This window comes from Geotrypetes seraphini, chromosome 14 (assembly GCF_902459505.1).
Source record: "Geotrypetes seraphini chromosome 14, aGeoSer1.1, whole genome shotgun sequence".
Lineage (NCBI taxonomy): Eukaryota > Metazoa > Chordata > Amphibia > Gymnophiona > Dermophiidae > Geotrypetes > Geotrypetes seraphini.
The window spans coordinates 66,269,599-66,291,030 of NC_047097.1; the positions used below are offsets into that span (position 1 = coordinate 66,269,599).

Here is a 21,432-nt window from a genome sequence, read left to right on the forward strand (position 1 = left end):
TTCCTGAAGGAAAAGGGGATAGAAGAGTATAGATAGAGGATTACTATGCAGGTCCTGGACCTGATGGGCCGCCGCGTGAGCGGACTGCTGGGCACGATGGACCTTTGGTCTGACCCAGCAGAGGCACTGCTTAAGTTCTTAAAACAAAATTTAAACAATTTCTTTTACATAGACTCTTCCTAGACCACAATTATGAAGGAGTTAGAGGCAATATTACAGATTAAAGTATAAAGGAAAATATGAGCTCAGGAGTAAGAGATTAAATAAAACCCTGAGCAAAACTTCTCAGTGCATATTAAATATCTGACTGGATTTTAACCCTTTGACTCGCTGAGGCTTTTGGGGTGGGGAAGCAGCGCTGCCAAGGCAAGTCAGCCCCGGGCGCCACTAGCCCTCGAGCCCCGCGCAAGCGCGGTGGGAAGCCAACCGTCAACCATAGTCCGGCGTCCGCCTCCCACGCGCCGCGCGTCCTACCTCGAACGACTACGCCGAGGTCCTCGAGACGGCCGCAGCGAACGTCGCGCGCGCAAACTGCCAGCCGCCTCCCGACCCCTTCTTCCCCGCTGCTCTCTGATGCAACTTCCTGTTTCCGGCTAGGCGGGACTTCGGAGGAGGAGGAGGAGACGCCGAGCCGCGGGGGGGTCGCGCGCAGGTCAAGCGGAGGAGCCGCCGGGGCATCTGGAAGGCAAGTTCGAAGGTAGGAACGAAGCGGGCGCGGGCAGTTTGAGAAGGGAACGGGGGTGGGGGGAGGAAGGGAGAGACGGGCTGAGGAGAAGAGCTGCAGGCGGAGGTGGCGGGACATCACTTATAGAGCGTGCTACATGTTGACAGTTCTAGACAGTCCCTGCTCGGAAGAGCTTACAGTCTAACCGCCGCGGCCGCAAACAACAACAACTTCCACGCTAATTGAGGGGGGGGGGTTTGCTAAACCCAATGGAAAGACTACTCCCTGGGCACAGGCACAGAGTTTGGTCAATAGTGGGGGTGCTCAAGCACCCACAGAGCTGGCTCATGAGCCCTTTCCTCTCTCCTCCAGACAGTGGGAGAGAGGGATCCCCCCCTCCTCTCTCCCTCCCTTCCTCCAGACAGTGGGCGAGGGGGATCCCCCTCTCCTCTTCTCTCTCCCCTCCTCCAGACTGAGGGCAAGGGGGAACCCCTTCTCTCTCCCCCTCTCCTCTCCCCTCCAGACAGTGGGTGAGGGGGATCCCCCTCTCCTCTCCACCCCTTTCTCTCCCCCACCCCTCTGCCCTCCTCTCCTCCAGACAGCGGGCGAGGGGGATTCCCCCCTCTCCTCTCCCCTTCTCTCTCCCCTCCTCACCTCCTCCAGACAGCGTGCGAGGGGGATCCCCCCTCTTCTCTCTCCCTCCTCTCCTCCAGACAGCGGGCGAGGGGGATCCCCCTCTCCTCTCCCCTTCTCTCTCCCCCCTCCCCTCCTCCAGACAGCGGGCGAGGGGGATCCCCCTCTCCTCTTCTCTCTCCCCTCCTCTCTCCCCCTCCCCTCCTCCAGACTGCGGGCAAGGGGGATCCTCCTTCTCTCTCACCCTCTCCTCTCCCCTCCAGACAGTGGGTGAGGGGGATCCCCCCTCTCCTCTCCACCCATCTCTCTCCCCCACCCCTCTGCCCTCCTCTCCTCCAGATAGCGGGCGAGGGGGATTCCCCCCTCTCCTCTCCCCTTCTCTCTCCCCTCCTCACCTCCTCCAGACAGCGTGCGAGGGGGATCCCCCCTCTTCTCTCTCCCTCCTCTCCTCCAGACAGCGGGCGAGGGGGATCCCCCTCTCCTCTCCCCTTCTCTCTCCCCCTCCCCTCCTCCAGACAGCGGGCGAGGGGTATCCCCCTCTCCCCTCCTCTCTCCCCCTCCCCTCCTCCAGACTGCGGGCAAGGGGGATCCCCCTTCTCTCTCCCCCTCTCCTCTCCCCTCCAGACAGTGGGTGAGGGGGATCCCCCCTCTCCTCTCCCCTTCTCTATCCCCTCCTCCTCTCCTCCAGACAGCGTGCGAGGGGGATTCCCCCTCTTCTCTCTCCCTCCTCTCCTCCAGACAGCGGGCGAGGGGGATCCACCCTCTCCTCTCCCCTCCAGGCAGAGGCGAGGGGGATACCCCGTCACCTCTCCCCTCCTCTCTCCCCCCTCTCCTCCATACAGCAGGCGAGGCGGATCCCCCCTCTCCTTTCTCCCCCCCCTCCTCCAGAGAGCAGGCGAGGCGGATCCCCCTCCCTCTCTTCCCCTGCCTCTGAGCGCGTAAGATGCAGTGTTACTCAGTCTCTCTGGATCCATCAGGTAGCAGACTATCTGGACCATAGTTGCTCCTGCCGAGTTCCCGGTACAGGGGACCCCTGTACCGTAGTACAAACAAAAGAGTCCCGGGAGAGGGAAGAGCAGCGCTGGGGATGTGTGGCTTCGCCTTCCCTGAATTGACCCTCTCACGGTCTGGGTGAAAAATCAACATGCCAGAACTGGTGGACTCTGCACCTTTGAGCCGAACGGATCACTGCTTGGTTTGCTCGAAAATACAGATCTTCTTGTTTCCTTGGGACCACTAGCGCCTTCTTTCTTGTGAAATGGCTCTTTTAGGCGTGCAATGCATGCACAGTTACCTGGTTACTGTTTTTTTTTCTCTCCTTTCCAATGTTTCTTGGGCCCCCATGCACCAGTCAACTCTTATTAGCCATAAAATGATCCTCTGAGTAGACGTAATAAGCAGGAAGAAATAAATGCCAGTACCAAATTGCCTTGTGCTCTGTTTTTCTTAAAATACACTAACTTACAAAAATATTCTTAGTAGTTTTTCTTTTCTATTTAAACCTGCTTAGTTTTCGAACTTGAAGCACATCTCTCCCTTAACTGATCTCTTATCTGAGTCTTGTGGGGGTCATAGTATTAATGGAAAAGTAGTAAGTATTTTTAAGAGATTGGTTATGAAACATGTATAGTGTACCCCCATGCACAACAATTAAAAGTTGGCAAAATTGAACTAACTTTTGTATTAGCTAAGGAGGGTTCTGTTGTATTTGGTCTCTTCCAGCATCCCTCCAAAATTTGCTTCCTTCAACTTACCTATTTTATCAACAGACCTTTGTCTCAAGAAACTTGAGTAAATGATACACTAAAGACATGTTGTAGTATGTTTTTATAAACATAAGTCTTAAAATAGGTTCTTCCTGTATACATTGTATTCACTGTTGAGTTGGCATGGTCATGACTGTATCAGAACAGGTGCTTATCACATATATTCACTGTTATCATCAGCTTAAGTGGTGGCACTGAATATTTTTCTATTTAGAGGTAACTGCACCCACACTCTTTAGATCTGAATCTTCTGTTTAGCAGGCTGAATACAGCATCATCATTGAATGGGTAAATTCTGGCACATATCCACCTCTCACCTAGCCTGGCCCTTAATTATATAGGTGATAATTGGTTGTGCAGCAATTTAACTTCTGAAATTGTACAGATAAGCAAGTTATATTAATCTTCGGTTGGTGAGCACATAACTTTGCTTTGAATATTGGCCTCATCAACCCCCCTTCATAAATATTGAAAATAGTTTTCTTTGTAGTCACATCTCCAACTGGAAATACTTCTAGGACAACTGAACAGATAGTCCAGCCAACAACAAACAATTTTGGCATCCTCAAACCAACAATTAACAAGGGAAAAAGTTGTTTCTTTTTCTGGGGTACTGTATAGTACTATGAAATTAGTATGCACAGTTTGTAGAACAGGTACTTCATGTTAAACTGGTGTTTTAAAATGTTAAACCCTGGTTAAGGACCTATTTCATCATGTTTCCCCAGCAAGTCTTTTCGACATACAGGAGATTTATATAGCAGGGAAAATATGCATACTCATTACAATTGCTCAATTTGTACTTTTTTTTCCTAGCATGGAGGATGAGAATCAGAACAGTAGTTCAAATTGTATAGGAAAGGATGGAAAACAAAGATGATAATATGCTTGTATCACTCCATGGTGCAACCGCACCTTGAATACTGTGTGCAATTCTGATTGCCACATCCCAAAAAAGAAAAAGCGTAGTTAGAAAAAAGAACAGAAAAGAGTGACAAAAATGATTAAAAGGATGGGACGACTTCCCTATGAGAAAAGGCTAAAGTGGCTAGAGAAGAGACAGCTTCGGGGAGATATGACAGAAGTGTATAACATACTGAGTGGAGTGGAATAGGCAGATGTGAATCACTTATTTACCCTTTGCAAAATTACTAGGGGGCATGCATTGAAGCTACTAAGTAATAGATTTAAAATAAACCAGAGAGCACTTTTCTTCACTCAGTGTGTAATTAAACTGAAATTTGCTGATGGAAAATATGGTGAGAGCAATTAGCTTAGCAAAGTTTAAAAAAGTTTTACATAATTTACTAAAAGATCCATAAGCCGTTATTAAGAAGGACTTGGGGAAAATCCACTACTTATTCCTAGGATAAGCAGCATATAATATGTTTTACTCTTTGGGATCTTGCCACGTACTTGTGACATGGTTTGGCTACTGTTGGAAACAGGATATTGGGTTTAATTGATCTTCTTCAGTCTATCCAAGTGACGATTCTTATTGATATCCCGAATATCCCAAAATCTATGCTGGTTACAACAAATATACATAAGCATAAATAGACAAACAGCCAAATATATGCAAATTAATTTTAAAAAATTCCAAAACACCTCTTTTAAATCTCCAAAAAGAGTAATAACTACTAAAGTGTAATATCTCCCCTATATACTACCAAAGGCTTCTTGAAAGTATCTTGAAAGCATCTATATCCACCTATATCTGTGACCACTAAATATGCATTCCTAGAAATTTAAATTAATTTAACTTTATCTGTTTATAAGGCTAAAACTGTTATGCTATTATTAACATTCCCTAAAGTTTTATTGTTTTTTGATTGTGGTGGTTTAAAAACTTCTTTGTTTGAATGGATTTCCAGATGTAGGGGCCCTTTTACCAAGCTGTAGTAAGCAATAAACATGTGAATATTGCAGCAAAAAATGGCATTTGACAGGGTACGCTAAGGCATACCTTGGAAATATTGCCATATATGAGGGTGGTTTGAATTTTCAAACCTTTTAAAAGGTAAAAAAAGCAAGTTAAGCAGTGTAACCTCCATCGAGGGCTATACGCTTAGTTCAGTGTGTTTCCAGTTTTTTTCGTATCATAGGAAAAATAGCTTACAAAAAAACTGGAAATTCGCCAGACTAAGGGCTCCTTTTATTAAGGTGCATTAGGTCTTTAACACGCGGAATAGCGCACACTACAATGCCCCGCGCGCTAGACGCTAACGCCAGCATTGATCTGGCGTTAATTCTAGTTGCGTAGCACGGGGTTAGCGCATGCTAATCTGCTGCATGTGCTAGAAACGCTAACGTACCTTAGTAAAAGGAGCCCTAAGGCCCTGATTCTGCAAAGTGCCGTCCCGATTTTAGGCAGCTGTAGGCGTCCTACAGCTGTCTAATCAGCCAATCGGGATGCATGTTTTTTTAAAAAATGCTCCCCAGGCAGGCCACCTATATTGAAGGCGCCTCTGGGAGCCTAGGGAGGCCTGCAAGACACCTAAACTCGCCTAAGGGCCTTAGGCGAACCTAGGCGGCTCTAAGCATCTCCCTAGTAGAGGAAGAGACACTTAAAATGTAAGTAGACGCGGCCGCTATACTTATCGCGGCAAGAGATCTGCAATAAGTATAGCCCGATCACCTGATTGGCCCAGGTGCATACGAGCCTGGGCCAATCACACCTTAGGCTTAGTGGGGATGGGCGGACCCGCTATGTCTAAGGCCTGATTGGTCCAGGCTTCTAGAACCTGGGCCAATCAAGCCTTAGACTTAGCGGGGATGGGCCGGGAAGGGGCAGGCCCGTCTCATTTCGACGAGGCAGGTCTGTCGGTTGGACGGCAGCAAGACCCGTCCAGCCAGCCAACATTTAATGGTTAGTTGGGGGGGAGGTTAGTTGAGGGGGAGGTTAGGGGAGTCATCGGGGTGGGGGAGAGGTCATTAGCATGGGGGGTCCGGAGAGGGTCCGGCTTTCCAGCAGGAGGGGTTGGGAACCCTCCTGCCAGCGATTGGGAGTTTGGGGGGGGTCTCCGGCAGGAGGGGTTCGGCACCCTCCTGCCGGCGATCTAGAGTTTCACGGGGTGGGGGCGGCTTTCCTGCAGGAGGGGTTCGGCACCCTCCTGCCAGCGATTGGGAGTTTAGGGGGGGTTCCGGCAGGAGGGGTTCAGCAACCTCCTGCTGGCGATCGGACAGGCGGTCGCTATACTTATCCCTTGCCGCGATAAGTGTAGCAGCCGCCTTTACTCTAACCCGATTCTCTAACTGGCGTCTGTAACATGGACGCCAGTTACAGAATCGGGGTTAGTGTAGGCCCGATTCTGTATAGAACACCCCTCCCGTGCGTCCTATACAGAATCAGGGCCTAAGTGTATAGCCCTCAATGGAGACTACATTGTTTAACTTTGCTTTTTTTTTTTTTTTTTACCAGACTATTCAAACCACCCTCGTATGTGTGCACTCTACCCACACACTAAAAATAGTTGATTTGTTCTGTGTTAATGTGTTAACGGAGCTACATTGCTGCATGTTAACAGATTAGTGCATGAACATGAGAATTGCCACTGCTGTTTCAGATCAGTGGTCCATCGTGCCCAGCAGTCTGCCCAGCGGTGGTCCTTAGGTCAAAAACCAGTGCCCTAACTGAGTCTAGCCTTACCTGCGTACGTTCTGGTTTAGTAGGAACTTGTCTAACTTTGTCTTGAATCCCTGGAGAGTGTTTCCCCCTACGACAGACTCCGGAAGAGCATTCCAGTTTTCTACCACTCTCTGGGTGAAGAAGAACCTCCTTACGTTTGTATGGAATCTATCCCCTTTTAACTTTAGAGAGTGCCCTCTCATTCTCTCTACCTTGGAGAGGGTAAACAATCTGTCTATTTTCTTCAGTATCTTGAACGTTTCAATCGTGTCCCCTCTCAGTCTCCTCTTTTCAAGGGAGAAGAGACCCAGTTTCTCTAATCTCTCACTGTACGGCAACTCCTCCTACCCCTTAACCATTTTAGTTGCTCTTCTCTGGACCCTTTCGAGGAGTACTGTGTCCTTCAAGGACGGCGACCAGTGCTGGATGCAGTATTCCAGGTGGGGGCATACCATATATGCGAATGTAATGAGTGGTGGTAAGGGTTCATAAGCTATTCTGTTTTAATGACCAAATGCAAATGGCACAATTAGTGCATGGCCATTAATACAATAAAATAGGAATTTCCACCATACCATCTGGTGGAAAAAATGGCCTTGAGGCCAGATTCTAGAAATGGTGGCGGCAGTTGCCAATCGCATGTATATTACGCAATGGCACCATTTATACACTAGAATCGCGGTGGCTTGAAAGGTAGGCGCTGGAAATGTGGGCCAGGATTTTAAAGGCATCTACCTTTCACATGAATCGTGGCTACAGATGCACTTTACGATGCCCAACGCTACTTCCGGTATTAGCCACACCTACAGCGGCATTAGGCATTGTGAAGTGCCTCCATAGTCATGATGAAGGTGCCATTTTCTAGGCAGGTGCCTACATTTTTTGTTTGTTTAAATCATTTTTAAACGGCTTTTTCCAACTAAGTTAGGCACAAGTAGGGTGCCTAACTTAAGGTGCCATTTATAGAATATGGGCCTAACTGCCTATGTAATGGTTCACAGTTAATCTGTTTTAATGACCACATTCAAATGGCATAATTAGTGCATGACCATTAATACAGTAAAATAGGAAAATCCACCATTTTACTCCCTAGTCCCTAGTGTATGGGAAAGACCCATGTAGGGCCCCATAATAATTAACTGCTGAATAAACCCTGCTTTGAACAGACTTTAGCTTCCAGTGGTGGTATAAAAATTAATAGTGGTGAGAAGGGCACTCGTGACAATTTCTTAAAGCAGTATACATAGTAAATACAGCATGAATAAAATACCGTATATACTCGAATATAAACTGGGATTTGGGGACCAAAAAATTGGCCCAAAAATAGGGGTACCAGTTTTTATTTGAGCCAGTGCCCATCCGCTCCCCTCCCAGACTTTTACAGGCCTCCGCTGGGCCGCCAGGCTCTGCACCATGTCCCCCCTACCTGCCCTGATCATCGTACCTCTGCCACTGGAATCCCTGATGGTCCAGAAGTGTAGCGGGCAGGAGCGAGCTTTCCACGTTCTTGCCCTGCTGTTAACCAAGATGGTTGCAGCCATGAGTTCCGGGCCAGCTTCAGCCACTGAGTGGTACCGAGCAGGAGCATGCTTTGGCGCTGCTGCTCGGTGCTAAACGGCTTACTACTATTAATTATTTTTATAGCGCTACCAGATGCACGCAGTGCTGTGGCTCCCGCGAATTCGAGCAGCAATCAGCGACTGGTGTGCTGCGGCATGAAGGGAGGTGCACAGCTTAGAGGGAACATTGGGCACAACCTACCCTTTAATCTGGCCCTGTTGGCACAAGCTGCCAAAGAGGTCCCTGCAGGCCCCCATTGTATTGTGAACCTTGCAATGAAGACCTCTGGGTTATGCAGTAACGTAGATATGCTGTGCAGTAACTGTGTATTTTGTGACATTGCACTGGCAGGAATGCATTTGGATGAAAGTGTTAATGACAAGGCTATGGTGTCACAAGTTTGCAATTAGCATTACTATAATTCACCACGCTGCTCTTACTAAGGTTTTCTGGCATTGAGTATTTATTAAGGAGGTGAAAAACTTCCTACTTTTGGAAAACCTATTCTCAGAAAGGCAAAAGGAAACCTGAAGTCATCGATGATCTGTGACATGCTCAAAGAATTCCTAGTATGAAGATCTGTTAGTTGGCGTTAGGCTGCATGCCTTGTTTATGCAACTCTGTCACTAGAATATGTCAGATGTTTCATGGCTTATATGAACACTATTTACTTATTAGGCATGGAATCTGATGGCCCATGACATCATAAAAGGCAGTGACCAGCTTGTAAAGATGCTTCACATTTTACTGAGTCCATCTGAATATCCCATACAGTTTTCAGATCTTACAGACCTGTCAATAGCGGAATCTGGATATTAACACAGCTTGGTAAAAGGTACAGGGTTTTATATGTTTTGCCAGAATATTGAAATCAGTGAAGACCTTCTGTGAAATAAGGGTTTGCAGTTTTTGCTGTTGAACACAGAGCAGATTTGATTGAAATGATTAATTGGAAAGATTCTACACTCGTGATGAAACTGGGGGGTATCTTCCTATTTTATTTTAACTGCACAAAAAGCCTTTGTATGATTAAAAATGGCTTAAAATAAATACAACTATTATGGGCCTAATATTTAAAATGACTTATGCAGTTAGTGCTAATACCAGTCACATAAGTTATTGTTTTTTAAAATGTTATCCCTAACTAAACACACAATTTATTGCATAGATCATGCCATTGTGAGCAATGTATCATATAAATTATAGGTAGCCAGGAAACTTGACTAAGGGCCTCTGATACAAAATTGTACATATGATTTAATTGTTCAACAAACTAATCAGCACTGATGATTGGCAATTAATTCGTAATTGGCATAATTAAAAGTTGTATGCTGTAAGCCAGTGTCCCGCAAACTTTCTGGCTTCACAGCACACTAAACCCGGTGCCCCAGCCGGAAGGCACCTGAAAGTGCGCGGATGTCGACATGCTGCTTGTGCAAGGTATATTATGGTGGTACAGGAGGCAGCACGCATGAGTGGGAGTGAAGTGTGGGAGGAAGGGCAGAAAAGGAGGACTCTAGCACCACAGAAAATCTCTTCTTTCCTCTTAAAGATATTCTTCAAAATTAGTAAAGGGGAGAGTGTGGTGCAGTGGGTTCAAACCCACTCTGCTCCTTGTGACCCTGGGCAAGTCACTTAATCCTCCTATTACCCCAGGTACATTAGATAGATTATGAGCTCGCCAGGACAGACAGGGAAAAATGCTTGAGTACCTGAATAAATTCATAAAAACGGTTTGGAGCTCCCCTGGGGGAATGGTATAGAAAACTGAATAAATCAATTTATCACTTTCATTGGTAAAAGGATGGAACAAGTAGTAATTATGTCTTGAGAATCCTTAAGAAAAGCTGTCTTTTTTTTTTTTTAACAAATTACTAATTGATCCACTCCATGCTGGTTAGATTGGAATTTCTTTCTAACAGTCAAATAATACTCTGTTTTCTATCTTTTAACCAGTTCTTAATCCACAATAGGACATAACACATTTTTTAATTTGGGCAGTTGTGGACCAAATTAGGTTGTCAGTATTTTGTAAACTACAGTGGAATAACAAATTGACTATGTAACACCATTCCATGTCACCCATCACCTGATGATGTAAGCTGTTCCTTTGCTGTGCATGCATGGTGCATTTCTTGATATAGACCCAGACATGTTGGTATCATAAGAAGACTTTTGGCAGGCTGCGGAGATGATTCATGCCATTAGAGTGGTGAATGATTATGCTGAGCGTGGCATTGCTGCCATTTAAGTATACAATGATGTCATGACAAAAGACAAGTCACAGCTTCAGTTCTTATTGTAAATTACTGAGCAGCATCAGATAGGAACGAATAGAAATAAAACAAAGATAAGAACAGGATACCGTTATTATTGGACTAACTTAATATATCTTTTGATTAGATTTTGAAGGCAATGCCACCTTCTTCAGAACACATATGAGCAAATGATGACATATCAAAATTTCTATGTGAAGCATAAAAACATTCCAATGACATTCTCATGGGGAAGGGGGAAGAAACTGAGATAGATGGGTGATCAGAGGGTAACACAGCAATATAATTTTATGGTTTATAGCGTGATAGGAAATCCAGCTCTGATGGAATGATGAAATATTTTGACACCCACCAGACATATGGCATTTAAGGTGAACAAGTGCAAAATAATGCATTTAGGGAGATGAGCCCCCAACTACTACTATGTGATGCAAGGTTCCACATTAGGAGTTCCACAACAAAAGAGAAGATACGACCTTCCCAAAGGTGGAAAGGCCAAAGGAACAGTGAAGGCAACTTAGGGTGCTCAATAACTTTATTGTATCAATTGAGACGTGTTTTGACCCTATGGCCTGCTTCAGAAATCTAAATGATAATCAAATAATGCAAATAATAAGCACTCGCTCTTTTTCTTGCTTTGGTGCGAGTAGACGTTTTTAATATATGGCAAGAAAAAGAGCGAGTGCTTATTATTTGCATTATTTGATTATCATTTAGATTTCTGAAGTAGGCCATAGGGCCAAAACACATACATGTCAAGTCTCAATTGATACAATAAAGTTATTGAGCACCTTAGGTCACCTTTACTGTTCTTTCTGCCCATGATGGCAGATAAAGGCTTGCTGGATACATCTTTGGCAGTTCAACTAGTTTGTTATATTCTGTATTCCAATGTTCTATGGTCTCTACTTCCTTAGTATCTATAATCTGAATATTAACAATCTTTAATTACAAACAAAAGAAATTAAGCACACATTTTTCAAATATATACAATAGTATTTAACTTCTAGTGCTAATGCATGGAAGTCATTCTGCTATCTTTAACCTTCATTAAAAAAAACTGTCATGTAAAACTGTCCGACTAATTAGTTAACATCATTCAAGAGAATGATCGCTGTTTCTAAATCATACCATGTTCTACTGAATATACTTTATACATCTTTTAAAACCTCGAGTAAGTCAGCCTAAAAATAGTGTAGTAATATGTAGGAGCTCTGAGTTCAGGTGTAGCCTAGGTTTTATTCCCTTCGGATTAATTAAATTAAATATTGCAATGGTGGTACTATATAACAGTTTCTAAGAAGAAAACAATGGTTTACCATGTGAGCACTGTTACAGTCAGCCAGTTTCAGGAAAAGCTATGCTATCTGCTTGGAATGTGTCACTTGATCTCTTATGATTTAGAGAACCTTCATCATAGTCAGTAGAATAGGGGATAAAATGATCTGAGGAAATAATAAACCTAGGGACCATATCTGGGTAATATGGAACAGAGCATCTTGCATTTGTTTGTCGTGATGAGAAGAGTATAGTGTACAACAAGAAAAAAGAATATAATGAAAATGATTTGCTTTGCTTCCTAACAGGTTGTTGCAGAACCCATCATGTCGGTCAACGTTCATGAAAACCGCAAGTCTCGCACAAGTACAGGCTCCATGAACATCTCATTATACCATAAACCCACTCATCCAGATTGTGTATTAGCGCATCTGAACACGCTTCGCAAGCAATGTCTATTCACAGATGTTACCCTCTGGGCTGGAAACAAGTCCTTCCCCTGCCATCGTGCTGTGTTGGCAGCCTGTAGCCCATATTTTGAAGCAATGTTTAGCAATGGTCTGCGAGAGAGTTTAGATGACACTGTAAATTTCCATGACAGTCTTCATCCTGAAGTTCTGGAACTTCTGCTAGACTTTGCTTATTCTTCTAAAGTCATTATTAATGAGGAAAATGCTGAATCCTTACTGGAAGCTGGGGACATGCTTCAGTTCCATGATATACGTGATGCAGCAGCTGAGTTTCTAGAGAAGAACATATACCCATCAAATTGTTTGGGGATGATGTTGCTTTCAGATGCACACCAATGTAGAAGACTTTATGAACTATCCTTGAGGATGTGCCTTGTTAACTTTGAAACAGTAGTCGAGAGTGAGGACTTCAACAATCTCTCTAAGGATATCCTGTTAAACTTGATAGCTAGTGATGAACTTGAAATAGAAGAGGAACAAGTTGTTTTTTATGCCATTCTCCAATGGGTAAAGTATGATTTGAATAAACGGAGAGCTTTTGTTCCAGAACTCCTTAAGAACATCAGATTGGCATTGCTGCCTTCTGACTGCCTCAAAGAAGCTATGGTTTGTGAAGACTTAATTGTGGCAGATGAAAAGAGTAAATTAATCATGAATGAGGCTGTTCATTGCAAGAAAAAAATTCTTCAGAATGTTGGTGTGGTTACCAGTCCTTGCGCTAGACCTCGAAAAGCAGGCCATACTTTACTGATCTTGGGTGGGCAGACATTTATGTGTGACAAGATCTATCAAATAGATCATAAAGCAAAAGAGATTATTCCCAAGGCAGACCTTCCAAGCCCAAGAAAAGAATTTAGTGCATGTGCCATAGGTTGTAAAGTATATGTTACAGGGGGGAGAGGTTCAGAGAATGGGGTTTCTAAAGATGTCTGGGTGTATGACACCGTACACGAGGAATGGTCCAAGGCTGCACCAATGCTGATTGCTCGGTTTGGACATGGCTCAGCTGAATTAGAAAACTGTCTGTACGTTGTAGGTGGACATACTGCAGTAGCTGGGATCTTTCCAGCATCCCCTTCTGTTTCGTTAAAGCAGGTGGAGACGTATGATCCCATATCAAATAAATGGACAATGGTAGCCCCTTTGAGAGATGGAGTCAGCAATGCTGCAGTGGTCAGTGCCAAGTTTAAGCTTTTTGTCTTTGGTGGAACCACGATACACCGCGATAAGGCATCTAAAGTCCAGTGTTACGATCCAGTGGAAAATCGTTGGACTATCAAAGCAGAGTGCCCTCAGCCCTGGCGCTATACAGCAGCTGCGGTCCTTGGCAGTCAGATTTTCATTATGGGAGGTGACACAGAATTCACCGCTGCATCTGCATATCGCTTTGATTGTGAAACAAATCAATGGACCAGAATAGGAGATATGACTGCTAAACGCATGTCGTGCCATGCTTTGGCATCTGGTAATAAACTTTATGTTGTGGGGGGTTACTTTGGAACCCAGCGCTGTAAAACATTAGACTGTTACGATCCTATCTCAGACTCATGGACTAGCATCACCACTGTGCCTTATTCACTTATACCAACTGCTTTTGTTAGCACATGGAAGCATCTGCCAGCTTAAGAAGACATGACGTGTAACCTGTGACAATGAGGAACTTAATGAAGTAAGGCGTAATTAACCCCAATAAATTCATTTCACATGCTCTAATTTTTAGCCATGATTTTAGGGGAGGTGTATGTACCATAGCCTACAGTAAAAGATTGACTCAAAAGTGCTATTTAAGTGTTTTGTTTTGAAGAATGTCTCCTGGAGAGTTTTCATGGCATTTATAAACTAATTTTTAAGAAAGCAAACTTATGGGTAACTATTAAATTAAGATGTGACTTAACAATTTTTGAAAACTAGCAGTTGATTGTAGAATTCAATGAATATGAATGAGATTAATTTGCATACACTGCCTCTATTGTATGCAAATGTCTTTTGTGCATGTTCATTGTGGATATCCTAAAAAGAAAACTTGACTGGCAAGAAGCTACTCCAGGACCAACTTGGAAAACTGACTTATAAAACAGAATAGGAAATGACTGCCGTGAGTTCCCGTAGTCTCTTGAGACTACGGCGGGAGCTCATGGCAGCCATTTCCTATTGGCGATCTACACGGGGCAGGAGTGTAGGAAGATTGCTCCTGCCCCAAAAGCCCGCTAGACCACCAGGTAAGGCTGGGATGCCGTGGGAAAGGCAAAAATATGGGTTTTCCCCCCCTCCCCCCAAAAAAATCACGATTATGTGAAATCGCGAGTGCAGAAACCGTGAATGGGGAGGGGGAAGTGTATAACTTTTGTGTTTTCACACTTAGCAATGATACTTTGATAAAAAGACATTTTATGCAGAATATCTAGCAGTATTTTATTAAATGAACCTTCAATTGCACTTTATAGTGGAAAATAACAGAAATTTTAACATATTAAACACATACACTTTGGTGTAGTCATCTACCAATGGTGTTCCAAACACTCAAGCGTTTAATGTCTTCTTGAGATAGGATAAAGTCTGCGATGCTATTCAACTCCTTGCAACAAAATTTCAAGCTGCATCAATATCTCCTTTTTCCTACTGGCCATTCCCCTCCCTTTGTTGTTGCCTTTTCAACCTGTTTGGCCACCTTAAGATCATCACATACTATCACACCCAGGACCCACTTCTCTATTATGCACAAAAGTTCTTTACCCCCTAAATGCACCATTCCTTCAGGTTTTTGCAGTCCAAATGCATGGCCTTGCATTTCTTAGCATTAAATCTTAGCTGCAACTGTTTACCAGATAGCATGCCCCAAAAAAAGACCCTCCAGCAGCTTCATGAAGTATTTCAGTGCAACAGGACCATATCCATTATAGATACTCCTTCCTGATGAATGCCTGGTACCCAGCCAAGTTGAGCAAACATCTTGTATGTATAAAGTTATTTTGTGCTACATTTGGAATGTTGAATGAAGATGTACAGTAGGTACCTGCAGATTCTTAAAAGCCTATGATGCACAGATGATAAAAGAATTTATGAATATGAGTAAGATTTCTATCTTGAACAAATATCCTGTGGACAAACATCTAAGCAGAAGGCTGAATTTATTAAAGATAATGGACTCTGAGCTCAGGTATCTAAAAGGGTGATTTATGCTTTTGGAATGCATGTAGAAGATTATAATAGAAAAATAAAAAAAAAAAGGGATGAAGTATGCAAAATGTTAATGCATTGGGCTTCATTATAGGAATGATATTGTGTATCAGTGGAGCAGATGGAAAAAAGATAAACTAACGTACACATGTAAGAGGAGGGTTACTTTTGAGGAAAAATGACAGTATTAATTTTGATGAATTTGTGAATAATAATGAAAGAAGGAAAATAAGAACTAGGAGTAATGATCCTTATGCTCCTCATTAGAGAAAGACAAGAGGACAAAATTATCCCCGCGGGATTTTCAATATCCCCATAAGTTCTGTCCCTGCCACATTCCTGCAATCTCTGTTTTAATTGCACAAGCCTCGAACACTTACTATTTTAAAGACAAAATAGAAGTATTATAGAAGGGTCTTTTCATAGTTTTCTACTGTGCAATATAGTACCTTGGCTGCAAGAGTAGATTTTTTAAAATTCATTTGGAAATTGAAGATTACTCATTTTTCTCGATATGTACAAATTGATAAAAAATGTTTCATATGTAAAAAATGACTCAAAATGGCTACTGCACAGACTTCCTAATCCCTTTGCTTATACTTACAAGCAGCTGGTTCTAAAAGATATTAATTTAGGGCGTGAGTGAGTGCCGTGCAGCAAATGTTCTTGACGCCCATTCATTCCCTTTGGGCGTCGGAGCATTTACTGCTTCAGCCCATGCTACTGGACATTGTAAAAGAGGAGGTTGGAGAAGAAAGACCAGATGATTTTATCTTTCCAAAATGGAGAATTTAACATTGACATCCTTGAAAAACAAGAGAAATAGTAATAAAACCAACAGATAAGGATGCAGCCATAATCTTTACTAGGTCTGTCAGAAAAGTACATAGCTGTCTTGGATACAAAGCAGTAATGCAGCTAGTTTGTAAAAAGGTTTGGCCAAAGTCCTGGAAGAAAAGCCCATCAATCATTGAGGTAGATTTGAGAACAGCCACTGCTTATCTCAGGGGTAAGTATCATGGAATCTTGCTACTTTCTGAATCATGCCAGCTACTTGTGACCTGAATTGTAAGCAGGATGTTGGGATAGCATGAATGCCTTCTACATTTGAACATAACCTATAAGAACATACCGGGACAGACCAAAGATGTATCGAGCCCAGTGTCCTGTTTCCAACAATGGCCAGTCCAAGTCACAAGTACCTAGCAAGATCCCAAAGGATAAAACAGATTTGATGTTGCTTAACCTAGGGATAAGTAGTGGATTTTCCTAAGTCCATCTTAATGGCATATGGACTTTACGAACCTTTTACAAACCCCACTAAGCTAACTGCTTTCATCAAATTCTCTGGTAACAAAATCCAGGGTTTAATTGCACGATGAGTGAAGAAATTTTTTCTCTGGTTTGTTTTAAATCTATTAGGCCCCCTAGCCTTAGTATTTTTGAGTGAACAAGTGATTCACATCTACCCATTTCATTCCACGCAGTTTTCTTTAGATTTCTATCATATCTTCCCTGAGCTCTAACCGCTTAAGCCTTTGCAATACAAGGGCATTCTCCTCTTTGTTTTCCATTCCTTTTCTGGTCATTCCTAAAGTTCATTCTAGTGTAATGTGCCTAGTAGTCATGAAAGCTAGGGTCTTGTAACTGAACTACCAAGTTGCTTGCAGAAAACTGTCAAATCATATTTTCCAACTCCACCTCTTTCCCAGGGAGCTACTCCTGCCCCCTCAGTTTGTTTTCTGCAAGCAAGTTGCTCAGAAGTGTGGTTTTCTTATTTTCAGGTATTTTTGCTCCATGTTCTTTGGAGGCTCAGTGTTCAGAGGTTCCCACTTGGTGGGACCTCTGGGAGAAGATTCAGACTTGCATGGCGGAAGTCTACTGCTAGCAGGATCTTCTCCTTTGGGCACCTATCTAACCAGCCTGCTGGAATTTTTTAGAGCTCAGGGGCCAACCCTGCTCGCATCCCTGATTTAGTCAAGAACTTGAGCACAGGCTGTATGGGCTCCATCCTGGCTCAGCGGAATCTAACAGTGGGCTGGCTGCGTGGTCCTTCCCACCCCCTTTTGTGGCACGGTTTTTCAGAGCTCGTTTCAATCCAACTTCGGTCCGACTGGCAGCCCAGAAGACCAGGTTCGTCCAGCGAATCTGTGAGGCAGATTTCTTCTCCCTTTGATTCCAGTTGAAATCCTATGGGTGGGGGCTTAAAAGTTCCAAATTGGGTTAGGGATGATCGTTAGTTGAGTCCTGACTTTAATGCATCTAGCATCTTCCCCTCTGATATTTTTCATGCATCATTGTGTTATTCTGCTCTTTAGCACAGTTCAGTTGGGGCCAATCTGTCTCCCACCCATCCTTGGTGCTGGTTGTTTGGTTTTTTCCCCATAGAAACATTTTCTTCCAAGTGGGTGTCTATGATTTCTCTTTTCCCTTAACTCTTAACCAAGACTAATTGATGAAATACACCACTAATACGTCAAATGCATTCAGACTTTGGGGTATGCTGACCTCCAGAATGACAGGAATTGGAGCTTGACTAGCAAATAATGGTTTACTTGGTTAATGGTTGCTTGGTTAAACCAAGCAACTATTGTCACATCTTTCAAAACTATGTGATTTTAATGGTTTGCCCATCTTCTGTAACAAATAGTTCATTTCAGTGGCAGATATCAAGTGGCGGGGGGGATCAGGAGGTGGGCTGGGCAGTCTGGCAGGAGGGACTGGGCATCCCTCCTACCAGTGAAGAGCATGTCGGTTCGTGGGAGGGGTTGTCTGTCAGGAAGGACTGGGCATCCCTCCTGCCGGTGAAGTGTGCGCCAATTTGTGTGTGTGGGGGGGGGGGGGGAGGATTCCAGCAGGAGAGATTGGACATGTCTTCTGCCATGATCATTGCAGGGGGGGGGACAGTACCATGATTCTCTAACTGGTGTTGTTTATGACAGACGCTGGTCAGAGAATTGTGCTTTTAGGCGAAGGGCTCGCCCCTCCTTTGCCTAAAAGGGCTTTTGGAACTTTGGGCAATTTTTTGGTCGGGAATGTGTTCTAAACATACATTTAGTGGTGGTCTGGGTGATTAAACTGCCATTCTCAAAAAAACACACATTTTGGACAGTTTTTTTCGAGAATGGACATTTCCTTGCTGCCTACTTTGTGCGCCTAGGGCCTTAGGCCAAAAGGGGATTTAGACATTGTTTTTGATTATACCCCTCTAACCTTTTTGTTTTGTCTTTTTTTTTTTTTTTTTTTTTTTTTGGGGGGGTGGTGGAACGGATGCCTGTTGTCTGGTGAAATATGCACACATGACTGTTTTTTTTCCTATGTGTATGTCCCTTGTATAACTTTGGTACTTCTAAATCAGGAGTTCTCAACTCAGTCCTTGAGACACAGCCAGTCAGTCAGGTTTTTAGAATATACACAATAAATATGCATATGAGAATTGCATGCACGACCTCCATTGTATGCAAATCAGTCTTGCGCATAGTCGTTGTAAGTATCCTGAAAATCTGACTGGCTGGGTGTGTCTTGAGGACTAGATTGAGAACCACTGGGCTAGGTATAGTACCACCATATTTTGCCCAGAGGGATTCTTTACCATCGTTCAAAGTTTGAGTGTTTGGGGGAGGAGGGCATAGAGACAAGAGCAATGTGTTCTGTATCTTCCTCCTCAATAACTTCAAAACACAGAGATCTCACTATCCCAAATGTCCTTGGTGGAGGGTGGACATAAGCCTTTTCGATTTTTGAACCATGATGAATGACTTGGAGGGGCTGAACTGAGGCTACATAGAAAATGACATATTCGTCAGTGTTTGTCACCAGACATCAGATTTTAATTGAACATTATTTTAGCTATACACATTTTTGGAAGACTGGAGCCAATACAATCATGCAGGATGGGTTTATCTAAGAACCAAGCAACTTTTCTAGCCAGGGAGTGTACATTTTTCATTCAGCCCACACTGAATCTAAATGCTATCAGTGTTGTTGATGTGAGATCATTTTTAATTGATCCCAAGCTGGTCAGATGTTTATCACGGTCTAAAAGAACATGTGACAGTGTAAACAAGCAATACAAGTTGGTTTTTAATGAGCTTTCTCTTTTTTCCTTTGACTTTTCCCTAGATGCTGTCTTAAAAATGTTCTGCTGGTACACTAATGTGTCCTGGCTTTGTTTCCTTCACAACTGAGAAAAGGGACTTACCAACTTCTCCATCACCAGCAGCAGAAGAATGACCACAGAAAAACTGCCAACAGATGGCATCTGTGTTTTGTTCAATGTGAAGACAATGATAACGATGTTTTTAAAAGCACAAAATTGGGGAGGGGGGGTTCAGCAGCTTTTCTCTCTAACTTTTCTGTGGGAGCTTTTGTTTACCTTTTCTGTTGCTCAACTTGTGATGGAGAATTCAAAGTGGACCCACCTGTTAATATTTTATAATGTGTAAGGTCAATCCTGTTTTTATGTGTACAATATTTTTGGAACCAGTATGAATTGGTGAGACTCTTTTAACTAATGTTTAAACAGAAACTAGTTTTTGATTTTGTAAAACAGCAAATATCTTAACTAACCAATTTCCTATGGTAGATTTTTATAATGTTGGGTTTTGTTAACTAGTTTGCAAAGAGGGATGGGAGATGTAAATTCATTTCTACATTTGGTTTAGCTTGCATAAAAATCTGGAATTTGAGGATTGTTGTGAGTTGAATAATAACGTAGATAAAGCGACAGCAGATAAGACTAATACTCATCTAGTCTGCCTGTTTTCCTTGCCCTTTCTAGGGTATTTGTAGTTAAACACATAAATGATTGCAAAAAAAAGGGGGCAAATTAGGCCATCATTTGTGGCTGCCTATAATAGGCCTGTCTTGATTTGTGGTCATCGCTCATTCTTTCATTTTCATCTTTACTGAATGGAATATATTTTTCTTTCTCTATTATGTTCTTGCTTTCTTCAATTGGGTAGACTCTTAGAGCAATGATATGCACTTTTCTGTTCTTTTACATGTGGATAATCTGCTTACATCGCTGTCTCATTTTCTGAGACTGCTGCAGCCTGAATTCTTGTCCAGTGTCCTGGGATCATATCCCTGTAATGTGGTGGTTTAGTAAGTGATGCAAGGCTTTTAAGTCCCATATGTCCTACAACAAGCCCAAATCCAATTAACTAGCAATTATGCCTGATTTGATGATATTACATAACCCTATGGGGGTTCATGTCTTGGTTTGCTTATTTAAGCAACAATTTTTTCCAGTATCCTGTATTTCTAAACAGCTCCACTAATGATCTAATCCATATATCTCTTGGAATATGACAAGTCCCCCCCCCCCCCCAGGTTTGATTACATCTCATGGTTTCTTCCATGACCTAGAGAAAGCTTGTTTGGTACATGTATAACTCAAAACCTGTTCTTAATGTGAATGGTTACTGTAATTATGTTCATAGCAGAGAGTGGCAGCAATCATAATTGTCTTTGAGAAGACGATGGGCCAGATGTCCTAATCGTTTTTCCTGCATCCCCAACTGCAAATTTTGTGATGCCATTTGGGAATTGTTGCATCAGACTGCATAGACAGTGATTCTCTGGTTGGAAATAGGGAGGGGTGAATCATATACTCGTAGAGCTGGCCTCGGTTTTTTCCACCTTCCCTTCTAGCAGGCACTTTGGAGTCTAGGAAATATACAGTCTACTGCTAGCAGTGCTATAGAAAGAGATAAGAAGTAGACTAGTAGTTTTCAGTCTGCCCACACTACTCACTATTCCATGCATTAATCATATCCCTTTGCCATCCAGATGTGTGGATCCCCACGTGTAAATGGCAGCTTTGTAGAATTGCCTTTATACATGTATGTCCCCCATCTACACCTGTAAAAGTTATCGTTTACACCTAGGGATCATCCTAAAATAAGGGCCAAAATGTCCATCCGACCTTTTAAAGAATGTGCCAAGAAAACACACTTGCTAGTTTTATGAGCTGTGA

General features: G+C 43.2%; 1 protein-coding gene across 3 annotated transcripts; it reads left to right on the plus strand.

The window, feature by feature from the left end:
- The first annotated feature begins 549 nt into the window (after nt 1-549).
- Nucleotides 550-20,622, plus strand: KLHL25 (kelch like family member 25). 3 transcript variants are annotated; one of them, XM_033920915.1, is made up of 4 exons: nt 568-697; nt 8,930-9,086; nt 12,114-13,944; nt 19,575-20,622. In XM_033920915.1, the coding sequence occupies exon 3, from the start codon at nt 12,132-12,134 to the stop codon at nt 13,899-13,901; it is 1,770 nt and encodes a 589-aa protein (XP_033776806.1). In that variant the 5' UTR covers nt 568-697; nt 8,930-9,086; nt 12,114-12,131; the 3' UTR covers nt 13,902-13,944; nt 19,575-20,622. The 3 variants fall into 3 exon arrangements, with proteins under 3 accessions (XP_033776805.1, XP_033776806.1, XP_033776807.1); XM_033920914.1 differs by lacking the exon at nt 8,930-9,086 and having other exon boundaries at nt 550-697; XM_033920916.1 differs by lacking the exon at nt 8,930-9,086 and having other exon boundaries at nt 582-685.
- The last annotated feature ends 810 nt before the right edge of the window (nt 20,623-21,432 follow it).

Bases quoted from the DNA above. Each gene is read 5' to 3' on its own strand.
- KLHL25 (XM_033920914.1), top strand. From the start codon at position 12,132: ATGTCGGTCAACGTTCATGAAAACCGCAAGTCTCGCACAAGTACAGGC.